Source organism: Salvelinus namaycush, chromosome 11 (genome assembly GCF_016432855.1).
Source record: "Salvelinus namaycush isolate Seneca chromosome 11, SaNama_1.0, whole genome shotgun sequence".
NCBI classification, from domain to species: domain Eukaryota; kingdom Metazoa; phylum Chordata; class Actinopteri; order Salmoniformes; family Salmonidae; genus Salvelinus; species Salvelinus namaycush.
In genome coordinates, this window is record NC_052317.1 from 24,737,163 (window position 1) to 24,761,068 (window position 23,906).

The window sequence follows — 23,906 nt, forward strand, 5'->3', positions numbered from 1 at the left end:
AATTAAAGTATTATTTATAAGAAAAGTAAATAGCCGTTGTTAGTTCGAAGTGGATGGTGCTAGCTGCCTACTGTACAGCAGTTGCAACGAGACGAGGTGCAGTGCACACCCCCACAAGTCTAGCCGCTGTCACTTCCAGTTCACCGGTGTGTTTTGGTTCGATAGGCGGTGCGCGCTGACAATTTGTCAATCCGTTGTCGACACTAAATAGACGGGTTGTGATCGATGGCGAAACCAGAACCAGCCCAGCAATATGTGGAGGAGAAAGCGGAGCAGATTGACGACGCAGAGTTGGCATTTAAAGGAATAAACATGCTGCTCAACAACGGATTCAAGGAGAGCGACGATCTGTTCAGAAAATACAGGTCAGACTGTCCCGTTCCATAAATAATGAGATGATAGACTATCACTGTAATTGGTTAATTCATTTAGGAAATATAGAAATTTAGGAGCTATCATATTTTGTTCCGTGATCTGTTTATTTTTTTCGATTAAGGAAGCCCACGTGAAACGGATTATAGGCTAATGTGTTGCAATGTAAGTTAACTCATGAGTTTGCTACAGCGTTTCTCATCAAGTTTCACGTTTCAATCACCGACTACAGCAACAGTTCTAACAAAGTACATCTTGACATTGGGTTCCAAGTGGCCCATTCAAGTGTGCAAGATCACAATGGGGACCTAACCTGTCCCTTATCAGTTGTCAGTGTGCATTGGTACTTAAACATGAGACAAAATAAATCACATTTGAGTCATTTGGGCCAAATTTGTACCTTTTGACTAGTATTTGTGCCTACACACGTGGTATTCTGTGTGTGTGCCTATACACGTGTTGTTCAGCATGCACACGAGTCCAAGTACACAAACACTTTTATTATTGTATCCTCAAGTGGACCAAATAAGGAGGAGGGTGCAACTGAAGGAACCTGCACATCTCATGACATACTGTAGCCATGACTCAGTGAAGTGTGAAATTGTCCATTACACAGCAGATAGCAGCAAAGCACCTTCTTCCTCTAGTTTCAGTCTTTGTCACCCCTGCAAGCTCTCTCTCTTACAGAGCTCTGTCCGTTTGTAGACACCTTTTTCTCTCTGCTCACTTGTTCTGTCAATCTGTTGTTAAATACCTTATGTTGTTTCTCCCCACAGCTAGCTTCTTATACACCTCACTCTTGTGTCATGCTAGATCATTTCATTCAGTGTTTGCTTGGAGTTCTGTATTATGAAATGTTTCCCTTTTCCCCTCAATGCAAAACTCTTGACTCCAAGCACATTTGCAATAGTTTATATCAGTATCACTTCACTATTCTGCTATTTTGAGAGGCTTGTTGTGATGAGCAAGCCAAACTGGACTAGACATATACAGTGAGCTACAAAAGTATTGGGACAGTTACACAATTTTGTTGTTTTGGCTCTGTACTCCAGCATTTTGGATTTGAAATGCTACATTGATACACCAGTGCAGACTGTAAGCTTTAATTTTTTGGGTATTTTCATCCATATCGGGTAAACCGTTTTGGGTATTACAGCACTTTTTGTACATAGAGCACCCATTTTAGGGGACCAAAAGTATTGGGACAAATACACTTATGTGTATTAAAGTAGTCAGAAGTTTTTAGTATTTGCTCCCATATTCCTAGCATGCAATGATTACATCAATCTTGTGACTCTGGATGTGTTTGCTGTTTGTTTTGGTTGTGTTTCAGAACTTATTGTAAATAATAGAATATGTTTCTACATACTTCTACATGAATGTGGATGCTACCATGATTACAGATAGTCCTGAATGAGTCGTGAATGATGAGTATGGTTGCGAAGGGTCGGAAACTTAGTGGTAAATATCTGGACATTTTCCATGGGAAGTTAAGCCCTGGAATTTGGGGAATTTTGCTTAAATAAATTTAAAAAATTAGCTTACAACAGTGGACCTTTTTTTGTGGGATACACAAGGTAATTTTAGACCTTGTGGCATATTTTGGTTAAACTATCCCCAATTCAATGGAATTGCAACCCTCTGCATGCACAGTACATTCTTCCATCACATGTACAGCTGATTCTCAAGATCTTGCACACTAATGAGATGCTATGGAGCCCACACTACTACACTGTCTGAGCCAAGGAGACATGCTCTCTGGTAGGTTTTGATTACAATACTGGGTGGGGTGAATATATTGTACATGACATACATTATTTTTTGTTAACTAGTAAATAGTAGCCTACAGCAAAGTGTTTAAATGAGTGATGCACCGATATGACATTTGTGGCGACGATATCCAATATTTTCCTTGCTAAAAAACCGACACCCATAACCGATATTAACATTTTTAGTGGCCTTTTAAGCATTCTAGTACAGTTAAATAGTTAACGCACACATACATGGACGCAGCGGTCTAAGGCACCGCATCTCAGTGCAAGAGTTGTCACGACAGTCCCTGGTTCGAATCCATGCTGTATCACATCCGGCCGTGATTGGGAGTCCCATAGGGCTGCACACAATTGGCCCAGCGTCGTACGGGGTAGGCCGTCATTGTAAATAAGAATTTGTTATTAACTGACTTGCCTAGTTAAATAAAGGTTACACACACACCACACTGACCAAAAAGTATTTTTTTGTTGGCATTTACATATGTCCCCATTAGCAGTAAAAACATAATCAAAACCTATTTCTTTCACTTATTTACTGTGCTGTTTCGTTGTTCAGTCGTTTCATTCTCAACCAGGATTTCTATGGAACACTGTTTGGGTCTTTGCGTGTCAAAAAAGATGCACGTCAAATAACACTATTTGTTACACAATGATTACACTATTACTCGTATTTCATGTCACAACGATTCATCGATACGTATGCTATGATGCTGGTAAAGTTGTCTCGCGCACCTACAGTGCTGGTCATAAAAAAAGCTGTTTGCATCCATGAGCTAGCCAATGTTGTTCTTCAAAAACATTGCAAACATTTCCGTAGCTATAGTTAGCTAGCTATATAGCTAGGTGTTCTCATCTAAAATAACCTTAATGTATAAGACAGGTCCGACCACCATTAATCAAATAAGAACTATCTATGTGAAGCTTGCCACAATAGTGGACTTTGTGGTTAGCCTTCAAAATAAGTATGGCATAGTTCTACTATTTGTATTAATTTGCATCACTGTCAATGACATACTTTTATTTTCCAAGCAAACCGCTAATTCCACTATTGTGCCTACACCTTATTGTGGCTAGCTTCACAACGCATAACCCGGTGCGGTCGAGACTCATTAGCCAGATGAAGCTACTGGCTGCTTATAACGTTAGCTTTGGGCAACAGGGCTAAGTAGCTGGCTAGCTATTTATTTTCATGAACTGAAGTTCAATTTCAATAGGCGAACAACAAGTGGCAACCTAGCTAATACTTACTCACAAGGATTCCTAAATCATTGCTAAGAATAATGAAAATGACAGCATTTTCTACTAGTCATTGTTTTCAGGATGGTTGTATTGGTGCTAGCTAGGTACCAAGCTAGAGCTAGCTACCCCAGAAGTTGCGGTTGAACAAATTATGCTTTATTACCAACGCAGTATTGTGAACACATCGTTCGTGGCCGGTGTTTGCTTGTTTGCAGACTTTTTTTTGTACAGCATTGACAGTGCTGCTGTATCTTTTTTGACATGCAAAGACCCAAACGGCGTTCCATAGTATGTATGTCATGAAGCTAATAGCAGTGACGCTATTACTGTGTAACTCCGGTAGGGCAACATCTGAAAAATAGCGCACTTGTTAGTGTACCGGTGCTCGGCCAGTCGGCGAAAGCCAACATCACCCATGACAGAGAACGGTTGATGGTCAAGGGCAATGAATTCCATTATCTTGGCTTTAATGGATTTTGCCTTGGAGTTGTCTTGCTGAAATAGGTATGCACGTCAGCTTTGACATCGGTATTAAACTAGACATGTTCACCGATTTTTATATCGTGCATCCCTAGTTTAAAACATTTCTAACTTGTTAACAATTTCTGCTAGTTAGTTTTTGCTACCATGTGGGTTTTGGCTTGCTTGAGCCTGCTAACTGAGGAGTGTTCATTCACCTGTTTCCATACATGTTTCATTGAAAACATTTATCTTACAAAGGAGTTAAATCGAACTGCTTAACTATTCATATGTAAATGGTATTGTGTGTGTGTGTATAAAAAAAAAAAAAAAAAATGTCCCCCCTAATCTTTACAGGAAAATGCCACGGGCACTATCTGATGTGTGGAGACATTTCACTGCGGCTAATGTAGAAGGAAAAGCTGTGTACATTTGCAAATACTGTGCCAAATCATATGTGAAGAATGCAACAAAGATGCAGAATCATCTGGCCAAGTGCATAAAGTTCCCTCAGCGCTCACAACAAGCAACCTCTTACAAAAGTCCCATTACTTCTATTTGAGGTAAAAAGGATGAATCAGACAGCTTATCGATAGCAACAGCTCATGGTCCTCCTGGAATCAGAAGTTTTTTTGACTCAATGGAGGAACTTAGTCAGAGATGCTGATGAATGTCTTGCTCGAGCTGTGTATGCAACTGGTTCACCTCTGATGCTCACAGGCAATGTGTATTGAAAGAGATTTCTGAATGTTCTTTGCCCAGCATACAGCCCTCCAACCAGACATGCTTTATCTACTAATTTGCTGGATGCAGAGTTTAAGTGAAGGTCAAGCAAATCATAGAGAAAGCAGACTGTATTGCAATCATCTCTGATGGGTGGTCGAATGTTCGTTAGCACGGAATAATTAACTACATCTCCACTAGAGGTCGACCGATTAATCGGAATGGCCGATTTAATTAGGGCCGATTTCAAGTTTTCATAACAATCGGTAATCTGCATTTTTGGACACCGATTGTGGCCGATTACATTGCACTCCACGAGGAACTGCGTGGCAGGCTGACTACCTGTTACGCAAGTGCAGCAAGAAGCCAAGGTAAGTTGCTAACTAGCATTAAACTTATCTTATAAAAACAATCAATCTTAACATAATCACTAGTTAACTACACATGGTTGATGATATTACTAGTTTACCTAGCTTGTCCTGCGTTGCATATAATCGATGCGGTGCCCGTTAATTTCTCATCGAATCACAGCCTACTTCGACAAATGGGTGATGATTTAACAAGCGCATTCGTGAAAAAAGCACTGCCGTTGCACCAATGTACCTAACCATAAACATCAATGCCTTTCTTTAAAATCAATACACAAGTATATATTTTTAAACCTGGATATTTAGTTAATATTGCCTGCTAACATGAATTTATTTTAACTAGGGAAATTGTGTCACTTCTCTTGCGTTCCGTGCGAGCAGAGTCAGTGTATATGCAGCAGTTTGGGCTGCCTGGCTCGTTGCGTACTGTGTGAAGACCATTTCTTCCTAACAAAGACCGTAATTAATTTGCCAGAATTGTACATAATTATGACATAACATTGAAGGTTGTGCAATGTAACAGCAATATTTAGACTTAGGGATGCCACCCGTTAGATATAATACGGAAAGGTTCTGTATTTCACTGAAAGAATAAACGTTTTGTTTTTGAAATGATCGTTTCTGGATTTGACCATATTAATGACCTAAGGCTCGTATTTCTGTGTGTTATTATGTTATAATTAAGTCTATGATTTGATATTTGATAGAGCGGTGGTAGGCAGCAGCAGGCTCGTAAGCATTCATTCAAACAGCACTTTCCTGCATTTGCCAGCAGCTCTTCACTGTGCTTCAAGCATTGAGTTGTTTATGACTTCAAGCCTATCAACTCCCGAGATTAGGCTGGTGTAACCGATGTGAAATGGCTAGCTAGTTAGTGGGGTGTGCGCTAATAGCGTTTCAATCGGTGACGTCACTCGCTCTGAGACCTTGAAGTAGTTGTTCCCCTTGCTCTGCAAGGGCCACTGCTTTTGTGGAGCGATGGGTAACGATGCTTCGAGGGTGGCTGTTGTTGATGTGTCCCTAGTTCGAGCCCAGGTAGGGGCGAGGAGGGGGACTGAAGCTATACTGTTACACTGGCAATACTATAGTGCCTATAAGAACATCCAATAGTCAAAGGTATATGAAATACAAATGGTATAGAGAGAAATAGTTCTATAATTCCTATAATAACTACCACCTAAAACTTCTTACCTGGGAATATTGAAGACTCATGTTAAAAGGAACCACCAGCTTTCATATGTTCTCATGACCTGAGCAAGGAACTTAAACGTTAGCTTTTTTACATGGCACATATTGCACTTTTACTTTCTTCTCCAACACTTTGTTTTTGCATTATTTAAACCAAATTGAACATGTTTCATTATTTATTTTAGGCTAAATTGATTTTATTGTTGTTTTATATTAAGTTAAAATAAAGTGTTCATTGTTCATTCAGTATTGTTGTCATTATTACAAATAAATAAAAATGTATATAAATCGGCCGATTATTCGATATTGGCTTTTTTTGCCCTCCAATAATCGGTATCTGCGTTGAAAAATCATAATCGGTCAACCTCTAATCTCCACCCCTCCACCTGTATTCTACAAGAACACAGACACACCGGTCTCTACATTGCAGATGAGCTGAAGGCAGTTATCAATGACCTTGGACGACAGAAGGTATTTGCACTGGTGACAGACAAAGCTGCAAACATGAAGGCTGCTTGGTCTAAAGTGGAGTCCTACCCTCACTGCATTGACTGTGCTGCTCATGCATTGAATCTGCTCCTCAAGGACATCATGGTACTGAGAACAATGGATACACTCTACAACAGAGCCAAGGAAATGGTTAGGTATTTGAAGGGTCATCAAGTTATAGCAGCAATCTACCTCACCAAGCAAAGTGAGAAGAATAAAAGCACCACATTGAAGCTGCCCAGCAACACCTGTTGGGGGGGTGTTGTCATGTTTGACAGTCTCCGGGAGGGGAAGGAGTCTCTCCAAGAAATGGCCATATCACAGTCTGCCGATATGGGCAGCCCCATCAAGAGGATCCTCCTGGATTATGTATTTTGGGAAAGAGTGGTAAGCAGCCTGAAACTTCTGAAATCTATAACAGTAGCCATTGCACGGATTGAGGGAGACAATGCCATCCTGTCTGATGTTCAGACTCTGTTTGCAGATGTAAGAGGAGAAATCTGTACTGCCCTGTCCACTTCACTGTTGTTCCAAGCAGAGGAAACTGCAGTTCTGAAATACATAAAAAAGCATTAAGACTTCTGCCTGAAGCCCATACAAGCCGCAGCGTACATGTTGGACTCCAAGTATGCTGACAAGAGCATCCTGTCTGGTGCAGAGATCAACAAGGCCTATGGTGTCATCACTACCATGTCTCGCCACCTTGGCCTGGATGAGGGCAAGGTTCTTGGCAGTCTGGCGAAGTACACGTCCAAGCAAGGGCTTTGGGATGGAGATGCAGTATGGCAGTCGTGCCATCATATCTCATCAGCCACCTGGTGGAAGGGAGGCTCTTTCCCCTGTTGACCAATACAAGGGTTGAAAAATAGGTGGCCATCCGGGCAAATTTGAGGCTTTGAGCCTGACAACGAGCCATCCTCAACAAGGTTGGAAAGTGAGTGAAGATGAGGCCTCAGAGTCTGAAGATCAAGAGGTGGACATTGAGGAGGTCCAGGGAGAAGACATGGAAGCCTGAGAGGAAGACAACCAAAGCTTTAGTGTCTAGACTATCATTTTACAGATGTATGTTGAAAACGTTTTTGGGAGATGCAATGGATCACTCAATATTCCCTTTTGTTGTTTAGTGAAATTATCCCATGTGAAGAGCCAACTCATTCAATTAAAGTTAAATTTGTAACTAAATTGTTTTTTTTATTTCTATTGGAAGGATTTAATAATTTGCAATTATGTCTACTTATAAGGTAAAAGGTTTATGTTTCTGTCTCCATATGATATGGTAAATATATCCAATGCAAAAAAACATCTACATTTAAATAGTATTAATATTAATTTGCATATATTCCCACGGGAAGTTTCCACCTCTGAATATTCCCCAAAATGTGCAACCCTAATGATGAGTGAGAAAAATGGATGCACACACATAATACCCCCAAGTCATGCTAACCTCCCATCTTATTGTAGTGGTGAGAGGTTAGCATGTCTTGTGGGTATGATATTTGTGCGTGTACATTTTTCACTCATCATTATTCATGATTCATTCAGGACTATCCATAATCATGGTAGCATCCACATTCATGTAGAAGTGTATAGAAACATCATCTTTTTAATTCCAATAAAAGTGACTCCACAATGACACAATACATTATTTACCATTCATTTCTATTGAGCAGAAAATAATCTGAAACTCGACCAGAACAAACAGCAAATGCATCCAACAAGTTTGTAAAGTCAGAAGCTTGATGTAATCTATTGCGTTCTAGGAATATGGGACCAAATACTAAACTATAATACATAAGTGAATTTGTCCCAATACATTTGGTCCCCTAAAATTGTTGGACTATGTACAAAAAGTGCTGTCATTTCTAAACGGTTTACCCAATATGGATGAAAGTACCCATACAATTAAAGCTTACCGTCTGCACTTTAACCTCAGCCAGTGTACCATTTCAAAGTCCACTGTATATTAGAATGATAGTTTAATTACTTTTTTTGCTGTACATCTGTACTTTATCAAATAACGTATTCATACTTGCTTTTTAGCCAAGATCTCAAACCAGTTGGGAGAATTGCATCTGAGTTAGCAGTGGTTAGCTGCTATGCAAGCAGGCCACAAACATTCCTGTCATGTCAGTCATTAAATGGTCTTTAACTAAGGTTACACTGAGAGCAAACAAGTTGGTGTTCCCAAGCTGTTCACATGATTTACTAGTACCACCTCACTCCTCAAATATCATCGGCAACCTAATAATTGTCATCACTGTCCATACCTAGATCTACAGCGTGATTAGGCCTGAGTCAGAGTTCTTGTCTCACTATGAAAGGTCTTGCGTTGGAATTATAAGAAAGTGACTTACAGTTGTGTTCTAATATATTGGCACCCTTGCGCTTTACAATGGAGTACAATGTTCTGTTTTCTCTTTTCAAAACTGGTTCAATGGATATTTTTACCCTGTAAGCACCTGCAACTTAAGGTGAGAGAAATTACACAATAAACGAGAATCACCTGCCTCCAACCAACCAAATGAATTTGAATTCTTCTGAATTATTTAGTCCAGAACATTTATTTGTATTTATTTGAGGTGAATTTCAGTTTTGATTTCTGTGCTGTTGGAAATCAATCAAATGGATGTGTGAACACCAAACAAGTTTTCAACTTCAAATTATTTTCAAAGGAAGTAGTGAATCATGTTAAAAACGTTGAAGGGTGCCAATATATTAGAGCGCAACTGTATATTAAATATAGCATTGTTCTAAAACTTGATAGGCAATAGTATTAGGCAATGTACTGTAACTAGGCTACAAAGGCAGCAGGTGAAGTGCCAATCAGTGAAAGTCATTGTGATTACAGATTAAACACAGCAGGCTTAGTTAGATCCACACACACACACACACACAGCCTTGTCTCCTGCTGATTGCTTAAATGTCACCTCTCTCACTAATTACATTGAGCTCAGAACTCCAGAGAGAGCGGCATACTGTGAACTGTACGTCATAAGAGATGGAGGGAAGTGAAAGTATACCGCTGTAGACAAATTCCAGGCTGATCAAACTTCTGGTCACCTCCCTCATCCCATATTTCTATACTGCAGGCTTCAAAATTAAAACATAACATGGATAGAATCTAGCCAACTACATTCTTGGAAATTAATAACCTTCCAGACTTTGAGGAATGAATGCAACTACTATGAAATGTTATCTTGGAGTACAAATCACATTTCTTAAGTACTTGCTTTTGCGTGACTCGCGCCTTTTAAAGTCTCCTGGTCATTTGCATGTAAAAGGATCCATGAGCACCAACATGAAGTTCATAAGAGTATGTCGGGTGTCAAATGAAAAGCTGTATATGTTTTTGAGAAATTGAGGCATAAATACATTTTTCAACCATTTTCCATTCTAAAAATTAGGAATATGCAATGGCTTTGATTTCTGGTCAAAAATATAGAAAATTGGTCTTAAAAAAACATCTACCAGAAAGTCTTAAGGTATTAGAAATGCATCAAAAGAAAATGTTGACGTTAAGACCCCTTCCAACTAATATCAACACTTTTATATTTAGTTCTGTAGACATTTTTCTGAGCTCTAAGTTTAAGAAATATTGCCTTGTGCCTTGAAATTCCTTTACCAAAAACCTTTAAATCTTTAAGATTCTTTTGTATGTATGTGTGGACACCCCTTCAAATGAGTGATTCAGCTATTTCAGCCACACCTGTTGCTGACAGGTGTATAAAATTGAGCACACAGCCATGCAATCTTCATAGACAAACATTGGCAGCAGAATGGCCTTACTAAAGAGCTCAGTGACTTTCAACGTGGCATTGTCATAGGATGCTACCTTTCCAATAAGTCAGTTTGTCAAATTGCTGACCTGCTGGAGCTGCCCCAGTCAATTGTAAGTGCTGTTATTGTGAAGTAGAAACATCTAGGAACAACAACGCCTGATCCGCGAAGTGGTAGGTCACACAAGCTCACAGAACGGGACCGCCGAGTGCTGAAGCGCAAAGCGCTTAAAAATCGTCTGTCCTCGGATGCAGCAATCACTACAGAGATGCTTCCAGAGGCAGTTTGGAACGTCAGCCCAATAACTGTCCCCGCTATTGCACTCTGGAGTGTGTAGTGAATCAATGTACTTACTATCACTGTGATTTGGTTTTCCCAACTAGCTATCTTAAGATGAATGCACTAACTGTAATTCACTTTGGATAAGAGACAAATGTCTGCTAAATGCTTAAAATGTAATCACTTAATAATTCATAAACAAAAGCTTTCATTGTTACTTCTGTGAACTTTCATTATCCTCCGTCATGAGGGGCAGGAATTAGAAAATACACTATACTAAAATATAAAAAAATGTGCATTCACTGGAACTAAGGGCCCAAACCATGAAAACAGACCCAGACCATTATTCCTCCTCCACCAAACTTTACAGTTGACACTATGCATTGGGGCAGGTAGCGTTCTCCTGGCGTCCGCCAAACCCAGATTCGTCCGTCGGACTGCCAGATGGTGAAGCATGATTCATCACTCCAGAGAATGTGTTTCCAATGCTCCAGTCCAATGGTGGCAAGCTTTACACCACTACCAGCCTCAGAAATTACAGCCCAAATAAATTCTTCACAGAGTTCAAGTAACAGACACATCTCAACATCAACTGTTCAGAGGAGACTGTGTGAATCAGGCCTTCATGGTCAAATTGCTGAAAAGAAACCACTACTAAAGGACATCAATAAGAAGAAGAAACTTACTTGGGCCAAGAAACACTAGCAATGGACATTATACCGGTGGAAATCTGTCCTTTGGTCTGAGTCCAATTTTGAGATTTGTGGTTCCAACCTCTGTGTCTTTGTGAGACTCTCTTCCAGGACCCACAGTCCACTGATGAGTTTCGGAGCCAGTTTTGTCAGCTTCCTGGTGAGTAGTGGTGGAGAGGACAGAGGAGGTCAACATCTCTTACTGATTTACTGTATCACTGCTATTCTCATTTGATACTTCTGCATTGCAGACCATTGGAGTTAGGAAACAGGAAGATATCTATGTATTACGGAGTCTGTAATGTTGTACGTTTTTTAATGAATGCCAACGTGTTCAGTTGTTGGATTTTGACAGTACATCTCTATCTTAAACATAGACCTAGTCATAAAGCATCTGATGTACAGATTGGCTGAATAAATTGAAGGTCACACAGATAATAGCACACTAGGGATATCCTGAGCAGTAGTCCTGCTGTGCATCCCCTGCTGCTGGCCCACATACTGAATCATCAATGATTCACCAACCTTATATAACTGGCTCACGGTGGGCTAGAGAACTGACTGGGAAAAAATGATTTGTGCACATCTCTGAAAATATTTGGATTAAATATTACTCAGAGAAATCAATGACTCATATAGTTGGTTGTCTAGCTGTGCTTTGTATTGTTTTATGTAGCTGCTGATAGGATCTGTGTTTCTATTCAAACAATATGACTGCTACAGGATGATATCATGACGAATGAGATGACCGCTATGCTTTGTGTATTACTCTCAGAGAAAGGCCCTGACTGACTGGTACTGTGATTGTGGCTATGTGTGTAGAATGCCATGATGACGTTTGAGGAGGAGAAGATGCAGATGGCCTTTGATGACCTCCGAGCTACTGAGAGACTGTGTGAGAGCGACAACACTGGGGTCATAGAGACCATAAAAAAAAAGATCAGGAGGAGTGTGGGTGAAGTGCAATACACACACACATACACACCTAATGAACCTCCAAGGAGCTCATACCTATTGACTGCATAGCACCTCACACAGCCCCTCTAAATTCACACGAGACTGCCAGAGTGCACTCTTGTTGTTTTGTAAATTCAGAGTGTTGTCAGATTGTTCGTTCGTAAACTGAGTGTTTCACTCTCGGGAGTGTTCAGAGCGCACACTGGACACTCTGGCTGAGGAGTAGGGTTGATCCGAGTGTTCTGACCTCACAACGGCAGTCAAGCACCCAGCTTGCTAACTATTTCCAGGAATATATGTATGTATGTCTGTGTGTTTTATTTGTGTGTGTATGTATGTATGTATATATACACACACACAGTTGAAGTCAGAAGTTTACATACACCTTAGCCAAATACATTTAAACTCCGTTTTTCACAATTCCTGACATTTAATCCTAGTAAAAATTCCCTGTCTTAGGTCAATTAGGATCACCACTTTATTTTTAGAATGTGAAATGTCAGAATAATAGTAGAGAGAATGATTTATTTCAGCTTTTATTTCTTTCATCACATTCCCAGTGGGTCAGAAGTTTACATGCACTCAATTAGTATTTGGTAGCATTGCCTTCAAAATTGTTGAACGTGGGTCAAACGTTTTGGGTAGCCTTCCACAAGCTTCCCACAATAAGTTGAGTGAATTTTGGCCCATTCCTCCTGACAGAGCTGGTGACTGAGTCAGGTTTGTAGGCCTCCTTGCTCGCACATGCTTTTTCAGTTCTGCCCACAAATGTTCTATGGGATTGAGGTCAGGGCTTTGTGATGGCCACTCCAATACCTTGACTTTGTTGTCCTTCAGCCATTTTGCAAAGAGGCACTGACTCTTGAAGGTAGGCCTTGAAATACATCCACAGGTACACCTCCAATTGACTCAAATTATGTCAATTAGCCTATCAGAAGCTTCTAAAGCCATTACATAATTTTCTGGAATTTTCCAAGCTGTTTAAAGGCACAGTCAACTTAGTGTATGTAAACGTCTGACCCAATGGAATTGTGATACAGTGAATTATAAGTGAAATAATCTGTCTGTAAACAATTGTTGGAAAAATTACTTGTGTCATGCACAAAGTAGATGTCCTAACCGACTTGCCAAAACTATAGTTTGTTATCAAGAAATTTGTATAGTGGTTGAAAAACGAGTTTTAATGACTCCAACCTAAGTGTATGTAAACTTCCGACTTCAACTGTATATAACATTGACAATGTTTACTGACATGCGTATTTGGCATTGCTCTAAAACTTGGATGCTGACATCTATAGATGTCACTGTGCTCACTGTGTGTTTTGTCCTTCCTCCAGGACTCCCAGAGGTCAGGGGTGGCAATAGTAGACCGTCTCCAGAGACAGATCATTGTGGCAGACTGCCAGGTGTACCTCGCTGTCCTCTCTTTCATCAAACAGGAACTTTCATGTGAGACACCTCATCACTTCTACCTTGACCTACATGTAGGCTTATAGCTGACTGATGAACCATATGTATTTGACTGATTGGCTGCACTGTGTTGTTTCAATATTTGCTCTTGCATACTGATTTATAATGCATGTCCAATAAGTTGTATTCTATAATGCACATTGGTATGTAGACCATGTCTCTCAGGACTCAAACGTCCTGGTTTATGTGTGTTATTTCTCATGGACTTCTCTCCCAATCCCGCCCAGCATACATCAGAGGAGGCTGGATTCTCCGCAAAGCCTGGAAGATGTACAACAAGTGTTACAGCGACATCAGCCAGCTCCAGGATTGCAGCAAGAGGTCCTCCGACCAGCAAGGGTCTCCCTCTCCATCCACTGACCAGGCCAACCGCAACCACGCCACGCCCCCAACCCAGAGGACCAATGGGGTGAGCCCGGAGGCACTGGAGCGGCTCAAGGGCTCGGTTAGTTTTGGCTACGGCCTGTTCCACCTGTGCATCTCCATGGTACCGCCACACCTGCTGAAGATTGTCAACCTTCTGGGTTTCCCTGGCGACCGTCACCAGGGGCTGTCCGCCCTTACGTATGCCAGTGAAAGTAAGGACATGAAGGCCCCCCTAGCTACGTGAGTAGGGGTACCACTACCGACCACAGGGACATTGGGTGTCAAAATGCATTTTTTTGTGTCTTGGTTTATTTAGACTTTTTCTGTTTTTTGACTGTGGTCACTGTTTGATTCTGCCGACACATCCACAGCAGAAGGCAGAAGACACATTCTGCCTCCCAAATGACATCCTATTCCCTATATAGTGCACTACTATCAATAGTGTACTATATAGGGAATTGGGTGCCATTTGGAAGGCAACTACAGCCTTTAACAGGCCTGAAACCCATTTGTCAGGCCAAGATGAAGGGCGGCAGGTAGCCTAGTGGTTAAGAGCGTTGGGCCAGTAACTGAAAAGTTGCTGGTTCAAATCCCTGAGTCGACTAGGTGAAACATCTGTCTGTGCCCTTGAGCAAGGCACTGAACCGTAATTTGCTCTGGATAAGAGCATCTGCAAAATGACTAAAATGTAAACTGCTGTAATAATCGAGAGGAGCTGACCCTAGCCCCTGGTTAAACTGATGCCTCCCATCAATGCCTTGGCAGAAAACAAAGATTATTTTAGGAGGGGCTCCCGATTGGCGCATCGGTCTAAGGCACTGTATCTCAGTGCTAGAGGCGGCACTACAGACCCTGGTTCGATTCTAGGCTGTATCACAATCGGTCGTGATTGGGAGTCCCATAGGGCGGCGCACAATTGGCCCAGCGTCATCCGGGTTAGGGTTTGGCCAGGGTAGGCCGTAATTGTAAATAAGAATTTGTTCTTATCTGACTTGCCTAGTTAAATAACATTAAAAAAATTATAGTACACATGTTCAACATTTTAAGATAAGATTATCTTTATTGTGCCTGAAGGAACATTTTCTTGGACAATCAAGTGCTGTTGCTTTCACATCTAAGCTGCATGTAACGGTTGATTCTGCAGAATTTTGATTGTGTTATCAGCCGACTTATCTGCTGAGTTTGGTAGCAAGCTTTTCAACTTGAAATTGGTCACATGTTTACCGACAGATGTGATATGTCTTGGTTTCTTGACTGACCCTCTGAATGCTGATATTCACCAGTAAAACTCTTATGAACACATTTACATGCACACCAATATCCAATTATTATGTTGGATGCTCAAGTATTCTGTTTTTGAGTTGGAGCATATAAATATCATATCCCGTTTACAATAACCCAAAAAGTTTATAGCGGTTATGAGAAACCCAGATAAAATGGCTGTGAATCCTGATCTTAGACGGGATACATTTGTGTGTTTTCATCTGATTATCAAACAAATCACTTCAAAAAGTAGGCTACCTACGCAGTTCAATAATTCCATAATTTATTTGCTGATACGCCGTACTGGACCGTATAGACTACTGGCTACATTCACCCCTAATTTAGACAACTTTCTACTTATAGTTAGAGCTGACATGCAGCTTCTCTTGTCATAACTTGTTGCCCGAGACAACTAAATAAAGTAGTGTTCACCAGAATTTCTAGCATTTGATAGAAAGAATGAATGCATTAGTAATCTAGTTAACATGGTAAAGTACTATGTTTCTTTTAGGGACTGGGTAGAACATGCAATAACCCCAAAACAGTGGAAAGATTTGTCCTGTGCAAAATTTCCAAATGTCATCAGTTTGACCGGTTTTAAGGAAATGAAAAGCTGAGAAAACGATTAAACATTTCTGATAAGACTTCAGTTTGTCTTGGGTGCATATGTTATGTGGTTGAAATCTGTTATCTGCTTGCATAACATTAACACAATACATTAGCATTTTCTCAAGGGATGCTGAGAGCAAAAAATCATATTTCTCCACTCCTGTTCCTAAGAAAAAATTTACATTTGTATAATTTTACTCCAAGAAATGCTTAATTCTGCAGGAGTTAATAGTATATTACTCTACATGTGAGATGTTATAGACCTACAGTCAGTGCCCATGTTTCAGGTACATTCCATTTAACGCATATGAACTTAAATGAGAAATATTCTGTTTATTCATGGATACTTGTGAGCGGGATATCAAAAGTGCCTGGAAACAGCTTATCCTGAACTATCCCTTAAGTGGGATATGAGGTACTATCCGGAATACTGTGCGCATGTAAACGTGGTCACTGTTGTCATGTTGGGCCAGTAACCGAAAGGTTGCTGGATCAAATCCCCAAGCTGAGGGGTTAAATGCGTAAGACACATCTCAGTTGAAGGCATTCAGTTGTACAACTGACTAGGTATCGTCCTTTCCCTTTCCCAATAACGAGGATTTCTGTCCCTCTGTGGCAGGTTGGCCCTCTTGTGGTACTATACGGTAGTGCAACCCTTTTTTGCCCTGGACGGCTCAGACACACAGGCCGGCCTGATGGAGGCTAAGGCTATCCTCCAGAGGAAGGACCCTGTATACCCTAACTCCTCCCTCTTCTTGTTCTTCAAGGGCAGGGTGCAGCGCCTGGAGGTAATGACCTGGGTCATGTTCAGTAGAGGGAAAACATTTTAAAATGAGTTAAACGAGGTACAACCTGAACGTCTCTAAGTTATTCTTGTGCTATAGTGTACCCTGCCAAGAAATTAGTATAAATAACAACACAAGGTAACCTGTGTCTAGGACTGTGGCTGTAGTGTGTTGGTCTTCGTCCTTCTCTTCCCCCTCTCTCCTCTCCACTTCTAGTGCCAGATCAACAGTGCCTTGACGTCCTTCCAAAATGCCTTGGAGCTGGCTACAGACCAGAGGGAGATCCAGCATGTGTGTTTGTATGAAATAGGTACACGCTTTTATCCCTCTTCACTTCAACATCATCTCTAACTAATGCTCTCCATTGCCTTGTTGTTTCTGAGTGACAGTCCATTCTCTCTGCTCTTCTCAGGGTGGTGCAGTATGATCGAGCTGAGGTACAGTGACGCCTACAGGGCCTTTCAGCGTCTGGCAACTGAGTCACACTGGTCCCAGTGCTACTACGCCTACCTAACTGGAGGTGAGAGGGCAAAGGTTAGAGGTCACTCAATTGTTGTTGGGGTTAAAACATCCTCTTGTTTTCTTTCTTTTCAAAGATAAAATAAGTTCTGGGAATGCTAATTCAGCTGAATGAAAAGCTTCTGAGCCTATTAGCGATAATGGCATACATCCCCTGATAACGGTAATATGTTGGGGTTGAGGTACCCTGCAGATTCTAACCCCTGGGCCTTGTCTCTGTGGTCCACTATAGTGTCCCAGGGAGCATCAGGAGATCTGGAAGGGGCTGCCGCTGTCTTCAAGGATGTTCATACGCTGCTGAAACGGAAGAACAATAAAATAGAACAGTTCTCTATGAAGAGGGTGAATGTGGGACTGGCAACAGCACATTTCTATAGATCTATACTACCGTTCAAAAGTTTGGGGTCACTTAGAAATGTCCTTGTTTTTTAAAGAAAAGCAACAAAAAAAATGTCCATTTAAAATAACATGAAATTGATCAGAAATACACTGTAGACATTGTTGATGTTGTAAATGACTATTGTAGCTGGAAACGGCAGATTTTTTTAATGGAATATCTACATAGGCGTACAGAGGCCCATTATCAGCAACCATCACTCCTGTGTTCCAATGTCATGTTGTGTTAGCTGATCCAAGTTTATAATTTTAAAGGCTAATTGATCATTAGAAAACCCTTTTGCAATTATGTTATCACAGCTGAAAACTGTTGTGCTGATTTAAAGAAGCAATACAACTGGCCTTTAGACTAGTTGAGTATCTGTAGCATCAGCATTTATGGGTTTGATTACAGGCTCAAAATGGCCAGAAGCAAAGAACTTTCTTCTGAAACTCATCAGTCTATTCTTGTTCTGAGAAATGAAGGCTCTTCCATGTGAGAAATTGCCAAGAAACTGAAGATCTCGTACAACGCTATGTATAACTTCCTTCACAGAACAGCGCAAACTGGCTCTAACCAGAATAGAAACAGGAGTGGGAGGCCCCGGTGCACAACTGAGCAAGAGGACAAGTACATTAGAGTGTCTAGTTTGAGAAACAGACGCCTCACAAGTCCTCAACTGACAGCTTCATTGAATAATACCCGCAAAACACCAGTTTCAACGTCAACAGTGAAGAGGCGACTCCGGGATGCTGGCCTTCTAGGCAGAGTTCCTCTGTCCTTTTGCCTATCTTCATCTTTTATTTTTTTTGGCCAGTCTGAGATATTACTTTTTCTTTGCAATTCTGCCTAGAAGGCCAGCATCCCGGAGTCACCTCTTCACTGTTGACGTTGAGACTGGTGTTTTGCGGGTACTATTTAATGAAGCTGCCAGTTTAGGACTTTTGAGGCGTCTGTTTCTCAAACTAGACACTCTAATGTACTTGCCCTCTTGCTAAGTTGTGCATCGGGGCCTCTATCTATTCTGGTTAGACCCAGTTATTGGCAATTTCTCGCATGGAATAGCCTTCATTTCTCAGAACAAGAATAGACTGACGAGTTTCAGAAGAAAGTTCTTTGCTTCTGGCCATTTTTAGCCTGTAATCAAACCCACAAATGCTGATGCTCCAGATACTCAATTAGTTTAAAGAAGGCCAGTTGTATTGCTTCTTTAATCCGCACAACAGTTTTCAGATGAGCTAACATAATTGCAAAAGGGTTTTCTAATGATCAATTAGCCTTTTAAAATGATAAACTTGGATTAGCTAACACAACGTGCCATTGGAACACAGGAGGGATGGTTGATAATGGGCCTGTGTACACCTAGGTAGGTATTGCATAAAACATCAGCCGTTTCCAGCTACAATAGTCATTCACAACATTAACAATGTCTACACTGTATTTCTGATCAATTTGATGTTATTTTAATGGACAAAAAATGTGCTTTTCTTTCAAAAACAAGGACATTTCTAAGTGACCCCAAACTTTTGAATGGTGGTGTATGTGAATTATTACTTCTAATGAGAATTAATCTTTTTCATCGTTGTACAGTTTCAAGGTGATCTGAAGTCATTGTATGGAGGAAAGTTGGCAGTGGATTATGTGGTAGGCAGAATTTTGCTTCTTGACTGAGATGGTAGTGTGTGTGCAGGCGGAGAGGCTAAAGAAACACACCCCATCCAGAGAGCTGTGTGTCCTGGCTGTGATCGAGGTACTTTACCTGTGGAAGGCTCTGCCGAACTGCTGCACCTCTAAGCTACAGATCATGAGCCAAGGTACACAGTGTGAGAACATGCATCGACAAACTACACATGATCAAACTCCCAGTCCCAACTACCATGTTTGCTACACAAATCAAGTATAGCCTATTCTCTTTTGGTTGTGAAGGACTGCACACACACAGAACAATTTGTGTGAGTTGTTGTTGTGGTGCCATAAAAGTGCATTCCTGTGAATGTGGAAGGAAACTCAGTGGGTTGTCTGTCTCCTTAGTTCTGCAGGAACTAGATGACGTCTCAATTGCTGGCCTGAAAAACCTGCTTCTTGGTGACATACACAGATGTCTCGGCAACATAAAAGACGCCATTGAGGTTCTGTCTCACCATCCTATTGATATGTATTGAAAACAAAGTACACACGTCATATGTATCTGCAAATATTAGTGTAATGAGAATAGTGAATGTTTACTACTCTTTATTATATTTCATTGAACATTGCAGTGCTTCCATCTGGCTGCCGGAGATGAGGTGGGTCGTCAGAACAACTCCTATGTGCAGCCCTACTCCTGCTACGAGTTGGGCTGTGTTTTCCTGGACAGCCCTGAGGTGAGCTCAGTGTATACAGTGTGTTGCTATATTGTATTGTGCAATGTGTCAACCCGGAGGAGAGAAAGTGTATGTTAAATACAGTAGTTGATTGAGTATATCTGATTGTGGTTTTCTTCTCTGCTCAGTCTGAAGCGAAGGGCAGAGCTCTGATGCTTCAGGCCAAGGTACAGTAGAACTTTCCTTCACCTATAGTGTCTTTTTGGAACTTGTAGTTGTCAGTTATAGTATCTGGAATGATGTGGGACAGGCATTCAAAATGATTTACGTAGCCGACGTGAGTAAGACCTTTAAACAGGTCAACATACACAAGGCTGCGGGGCCAGACGGATTACCAGGACGTGTGCTCCGGGCATGTGCTGACCAACTGGCAGGTGTCTTCACTGACATTTTCAACATGTCCCTGATTGAGTCTGTAACACCAACATGTTTCAAGCAGAACACCATAGTCCCTGTGTCCAAGAACACAAAGGCAACCTGCCTAAATGACTACAGACCCATAGCACTCACGTCCGTAGCCATGAAGTGCTTTGAAAGGTTGGTAATGGCTCACATCAACACCATTATCCCAGAAACCCTAGACCCACTCCAATTTGCATACCGCCCAAACAGATCCACAGATGATGCAATCTCTATTGCACTCTACACTGCCCTTTCCCACCTGGACAAAAGGAACACTTATGTGAGAATGCTATTCATTGACTACAGCTCAGCGTTCAACACCATAGTACCCTCAAAGCTCATCACTAAGCTAAGGATCCTGGGACTAAACACCTCCCTCTGCAACTGGATCCTGGACTTCCTGATGGGCTGCCACCAGGTGGTGAGGGTAGGTAGCAACACATCTGCCACGCTGATCCTCAACACTGGAGCTTCCCAGGGGTGTGTGTTCAGTCCCCTCCTGTACTCCCTGTTCACCCACGACTGCATGGCCAGGCACGACTCCAACACCATCATTTAAGTTTGCAGACGACACAACAGTGATCACAGACAACGACGAGACAGCCTATAGGGAGGAGGTCAGAGACCTGGCCGGGTGGTGCCAGAATAACAACCTATCCCTCAACGTAGCCAAGACTAAGGAGATGATTGTGGACTACAGGAAAAGGAGTACCAAGCACGCCCCCATTCTCATCGACGGGGCTGTAGTGGAGCAGGTTGAGAGCTTCAAGTTCCTCGGTGTCCACATCAACAACAAACTAGAATGGTCCAAACACACCAAGACAGTCGTGAAGAGGGCACGACAAAGCCTATTCCCCCTCAGGAAACTAAAAAGATTTGGCATGGGTCCTGAGATCCTCAAAAGGTTCTACAGCTGCACCATCGAGAGCATCCTGACTGGTTACATCACTGTCTGGTACGGCAATTGCTCGGCCTCTGACCGCAAGGCACTACAGAGGGTAGTGCGTACGGCCCAGTACATCACTGGGGCTAAGCTGCCTGCCATCCAGGACCTCTACACCCAGGCGGTGTCAGAGGAAGGCCCTAAAAATTGTCAAAGACCCCGGCCACCCCAGTCAGACTTCTCTCTACTACCGCATGGCAAGCGGTACCGGAGTGCCAAGTCTAGGACAAAAGGCTTCTCAACAGTTTTTACCCCCAAGCCATAAGACTTCTGAACTGGTAAGCAAGTGGCTACCCGGACTATTTGCATTGTGTGCCCCCCCCCCCCCAAACCCTCTTTTTACGCTGCTGCTACTCTGTTTATCATATTAGCATAGTCACTTTAACTATACATTCATTTACATACTACCTCAATTGGGCCGACCAACCAGTGCTCCCGCACATTGGCTAACCGGGCTATCTGTATTGTCCCGCCACCCGCCAAACCCTCTTACGCTACTGCTACTCTCTGTTCATCATATATGCATAGTCACTTTAACCATATCTACATGTACATACTACCTCAATCAGCCTGACTAACCGGTGTCTGTATGTAGCCTCGCTACTTTTATAGCCTCACTACTGTATATAGCCTGTCTTTTTACTGTTTTATTTCTTTACTTACCTATTGTTCACCTAACACCTTTTTTTGCACTATTGGTTAGAGCCTGTAAGTAAGCATTTCACTGTAAGGTATATTTCCTTACCTGTATGTGCCCTTTTGAGGATGTTATATGTGATGTAGTAATCTGTGTTTGTTTCTACAGGATGACTTTGCTGGCTATGACTTTGAGAACAGGCTCCATGTACGCATCCACTCAGCTCTGGTTTCCATGAGAAAGGAGGTGGCCCCACCCTGACTACTGCCCCATTCCTCCACCATACATCCACCCTAGCTCTGCGTTGAGGGTAGAAGGATCTGGAAACGACTCCAGAAGCCATCTTGATCTTCACAGCACTGTGATGGTTCACTGCAATGTGTTTGTTTCAGTTGACTTATGTTTGTATAATGAATGTGCCATCAAGTTTGTAATGCGTAGTTTAGAGTAAATCTCCTGGAGGGATAGTGCAGACTACTGGAGTGTAATCGTGTGTTTCAACCAGATCAAATATGTACAGCAGTTGCTGCTGGGAGGCAAACGTAACTCTTTTTACCAAGGAAAAATATATTGGGTGAAAATCTGTCAGTGAGGCAGTAGGTAGTCTAATGGTTAAGAGCGTTGGGCCAGTAACTGAAAGGTTGCTGGTTCAAATCCCTGAGCCGACTAGGTGAAACATCTGTCGACATGCCCTTGAGCAAGGCACTTAACCCAATTGCTCCTGTAAGTCGCTTTGGATGCGAGCGTCTGCTAAATGGCTAAAATGTGAATAGTACAATAATATCTTTCTCTCCCATAAGATATGAAAGGGTTCAGATTGAAAACTGTATGCCATTGTGTATGACACTTCATTATAAAGCAGTGAACTTGTGCCATAGCAACCCTACTGACATCTGGTTTCTGCCAGATGACCTCAATGTTCTGTTGCTCTTACAGTAGTAAACAATCTGAATGCACAATCCCTATGCTACTACTCATCACCTGGCCTTTGTCACTGTAAATTGATGCCAACCCTTTAATCACCTTAGGTTATAGGCATTGTGAATCCATTATAGATGGTAATATAAGCAGATTTCCTCAAACATGTTACAACATTGTTACTTAAAATTTTTTAAATAAATTAAAAATCTGGTTTTAATAACAAGTGTATTGATATTTTAAAGGGAAACCACCTATTCATATCAGTGTAAATATGTAACTGTACTTTAATACTATAGATAGGTTACTAGCTAAATTACATTGTCCTTTTGGCACTCACTTATGGGTATAACATCTACACTCTGCTGTACTTGTATTTGCTGGAAACTGGTTTTCCTTTGTTGCTTTGTTTTTTAGTTTTTTATGTATAAAATCATGTGTTAAAACAATACATCTCTTAAATCTATGGTCATTTTATTTCCATAATGTGTTTTAAGATGCATGTCGTCTCATGATTTATTTATTTGTAAGGGACAGTGCATCTCAATTAACATTTCTGTAAATGGCAGATTTGGCTAAAATTAGGACTGCTACTGTGCAGCACTCGATCCAACTATTGCTGCGTTCATGACAACTGGGAACTCGGAAAAATACGAGATCAAATCATGATGTCAGTGATCGTAAAGCCTGAGCTCTAGAAAGACGCTCGACTTCCCGAGTTGGAACTCCAAGTTGGATGACCGTTCAAATCAATTTTCCCCCAGTCGGAGCGCGTTTTTTCGCAGTTGCCAGTGGTCTTGAAAATAATTTAAATTAGAAGTTGACAGTTTTCCGAGCTCCGAGTTACCAGTTGTTTTGAACGAGGCATATCAGATAGGTTACCTGGCAATTTATCATATTTCTACATCAAATAATCTGGACATTTCCATCACTATCGGCA

The 23,906-nt window shown here is 41.5% G+C and overlaps 1 protein-coding gene across 2 annotated transcripts; it reads left to right on the forward strand.

The window, feature by feature from the left end:
- Positions 1 to 158: 158 nt before the first annotated feature.
- Positions 159 to 23,214, forward strand: LOC120055565 (tetratricopeptide repeat protein 39C-like). Of its 2 annotated transcripts, XM_039003440.1 has the most exons (15): positions 159 to 365; positions 11,470 to 11,518; positions 12,181 to 12,313; positions 13,614 to 13,621; positions 13,662 to 13,764; positions 14,013 to 14,391; positions 16,643 to 16,811; positions 17,025 to 17,118; positions 17,221 to 17,328; positions 17,560 to 17,669; positions 19,394 to 19,517; positions 19,735 to 19,832; positions 19,962 to 20,066; positions 20,195 to 20,233; positions 22,217 to 23,214. In XM_039003440.1, exons 1-15 carry the CDS (start codon positions 226 to 228, stop codon positions 22,307 to 22,309), a joined length of 1,752 nt encoding a protein of 583 aa, XP_038859368.1. In that variant the 5' UTR covers positions 159 to 225; the 3' UTR covers positions 22,310 to 23,214. The 2 variants fall into 2 exon arrangements, with proteins under 2 accessions (XP_038859368.1, XP_038859367.1); XM_039003439.1 differs by lacking the exon at positions 13,614 to 13,621 and having other exon boundaries at positions 12,181 to 12,318; positions 13,653 to 13,764.
- The last annotated feature ends 692 nt before the right edge of the window (positions 23,215 to 23,906 follow it).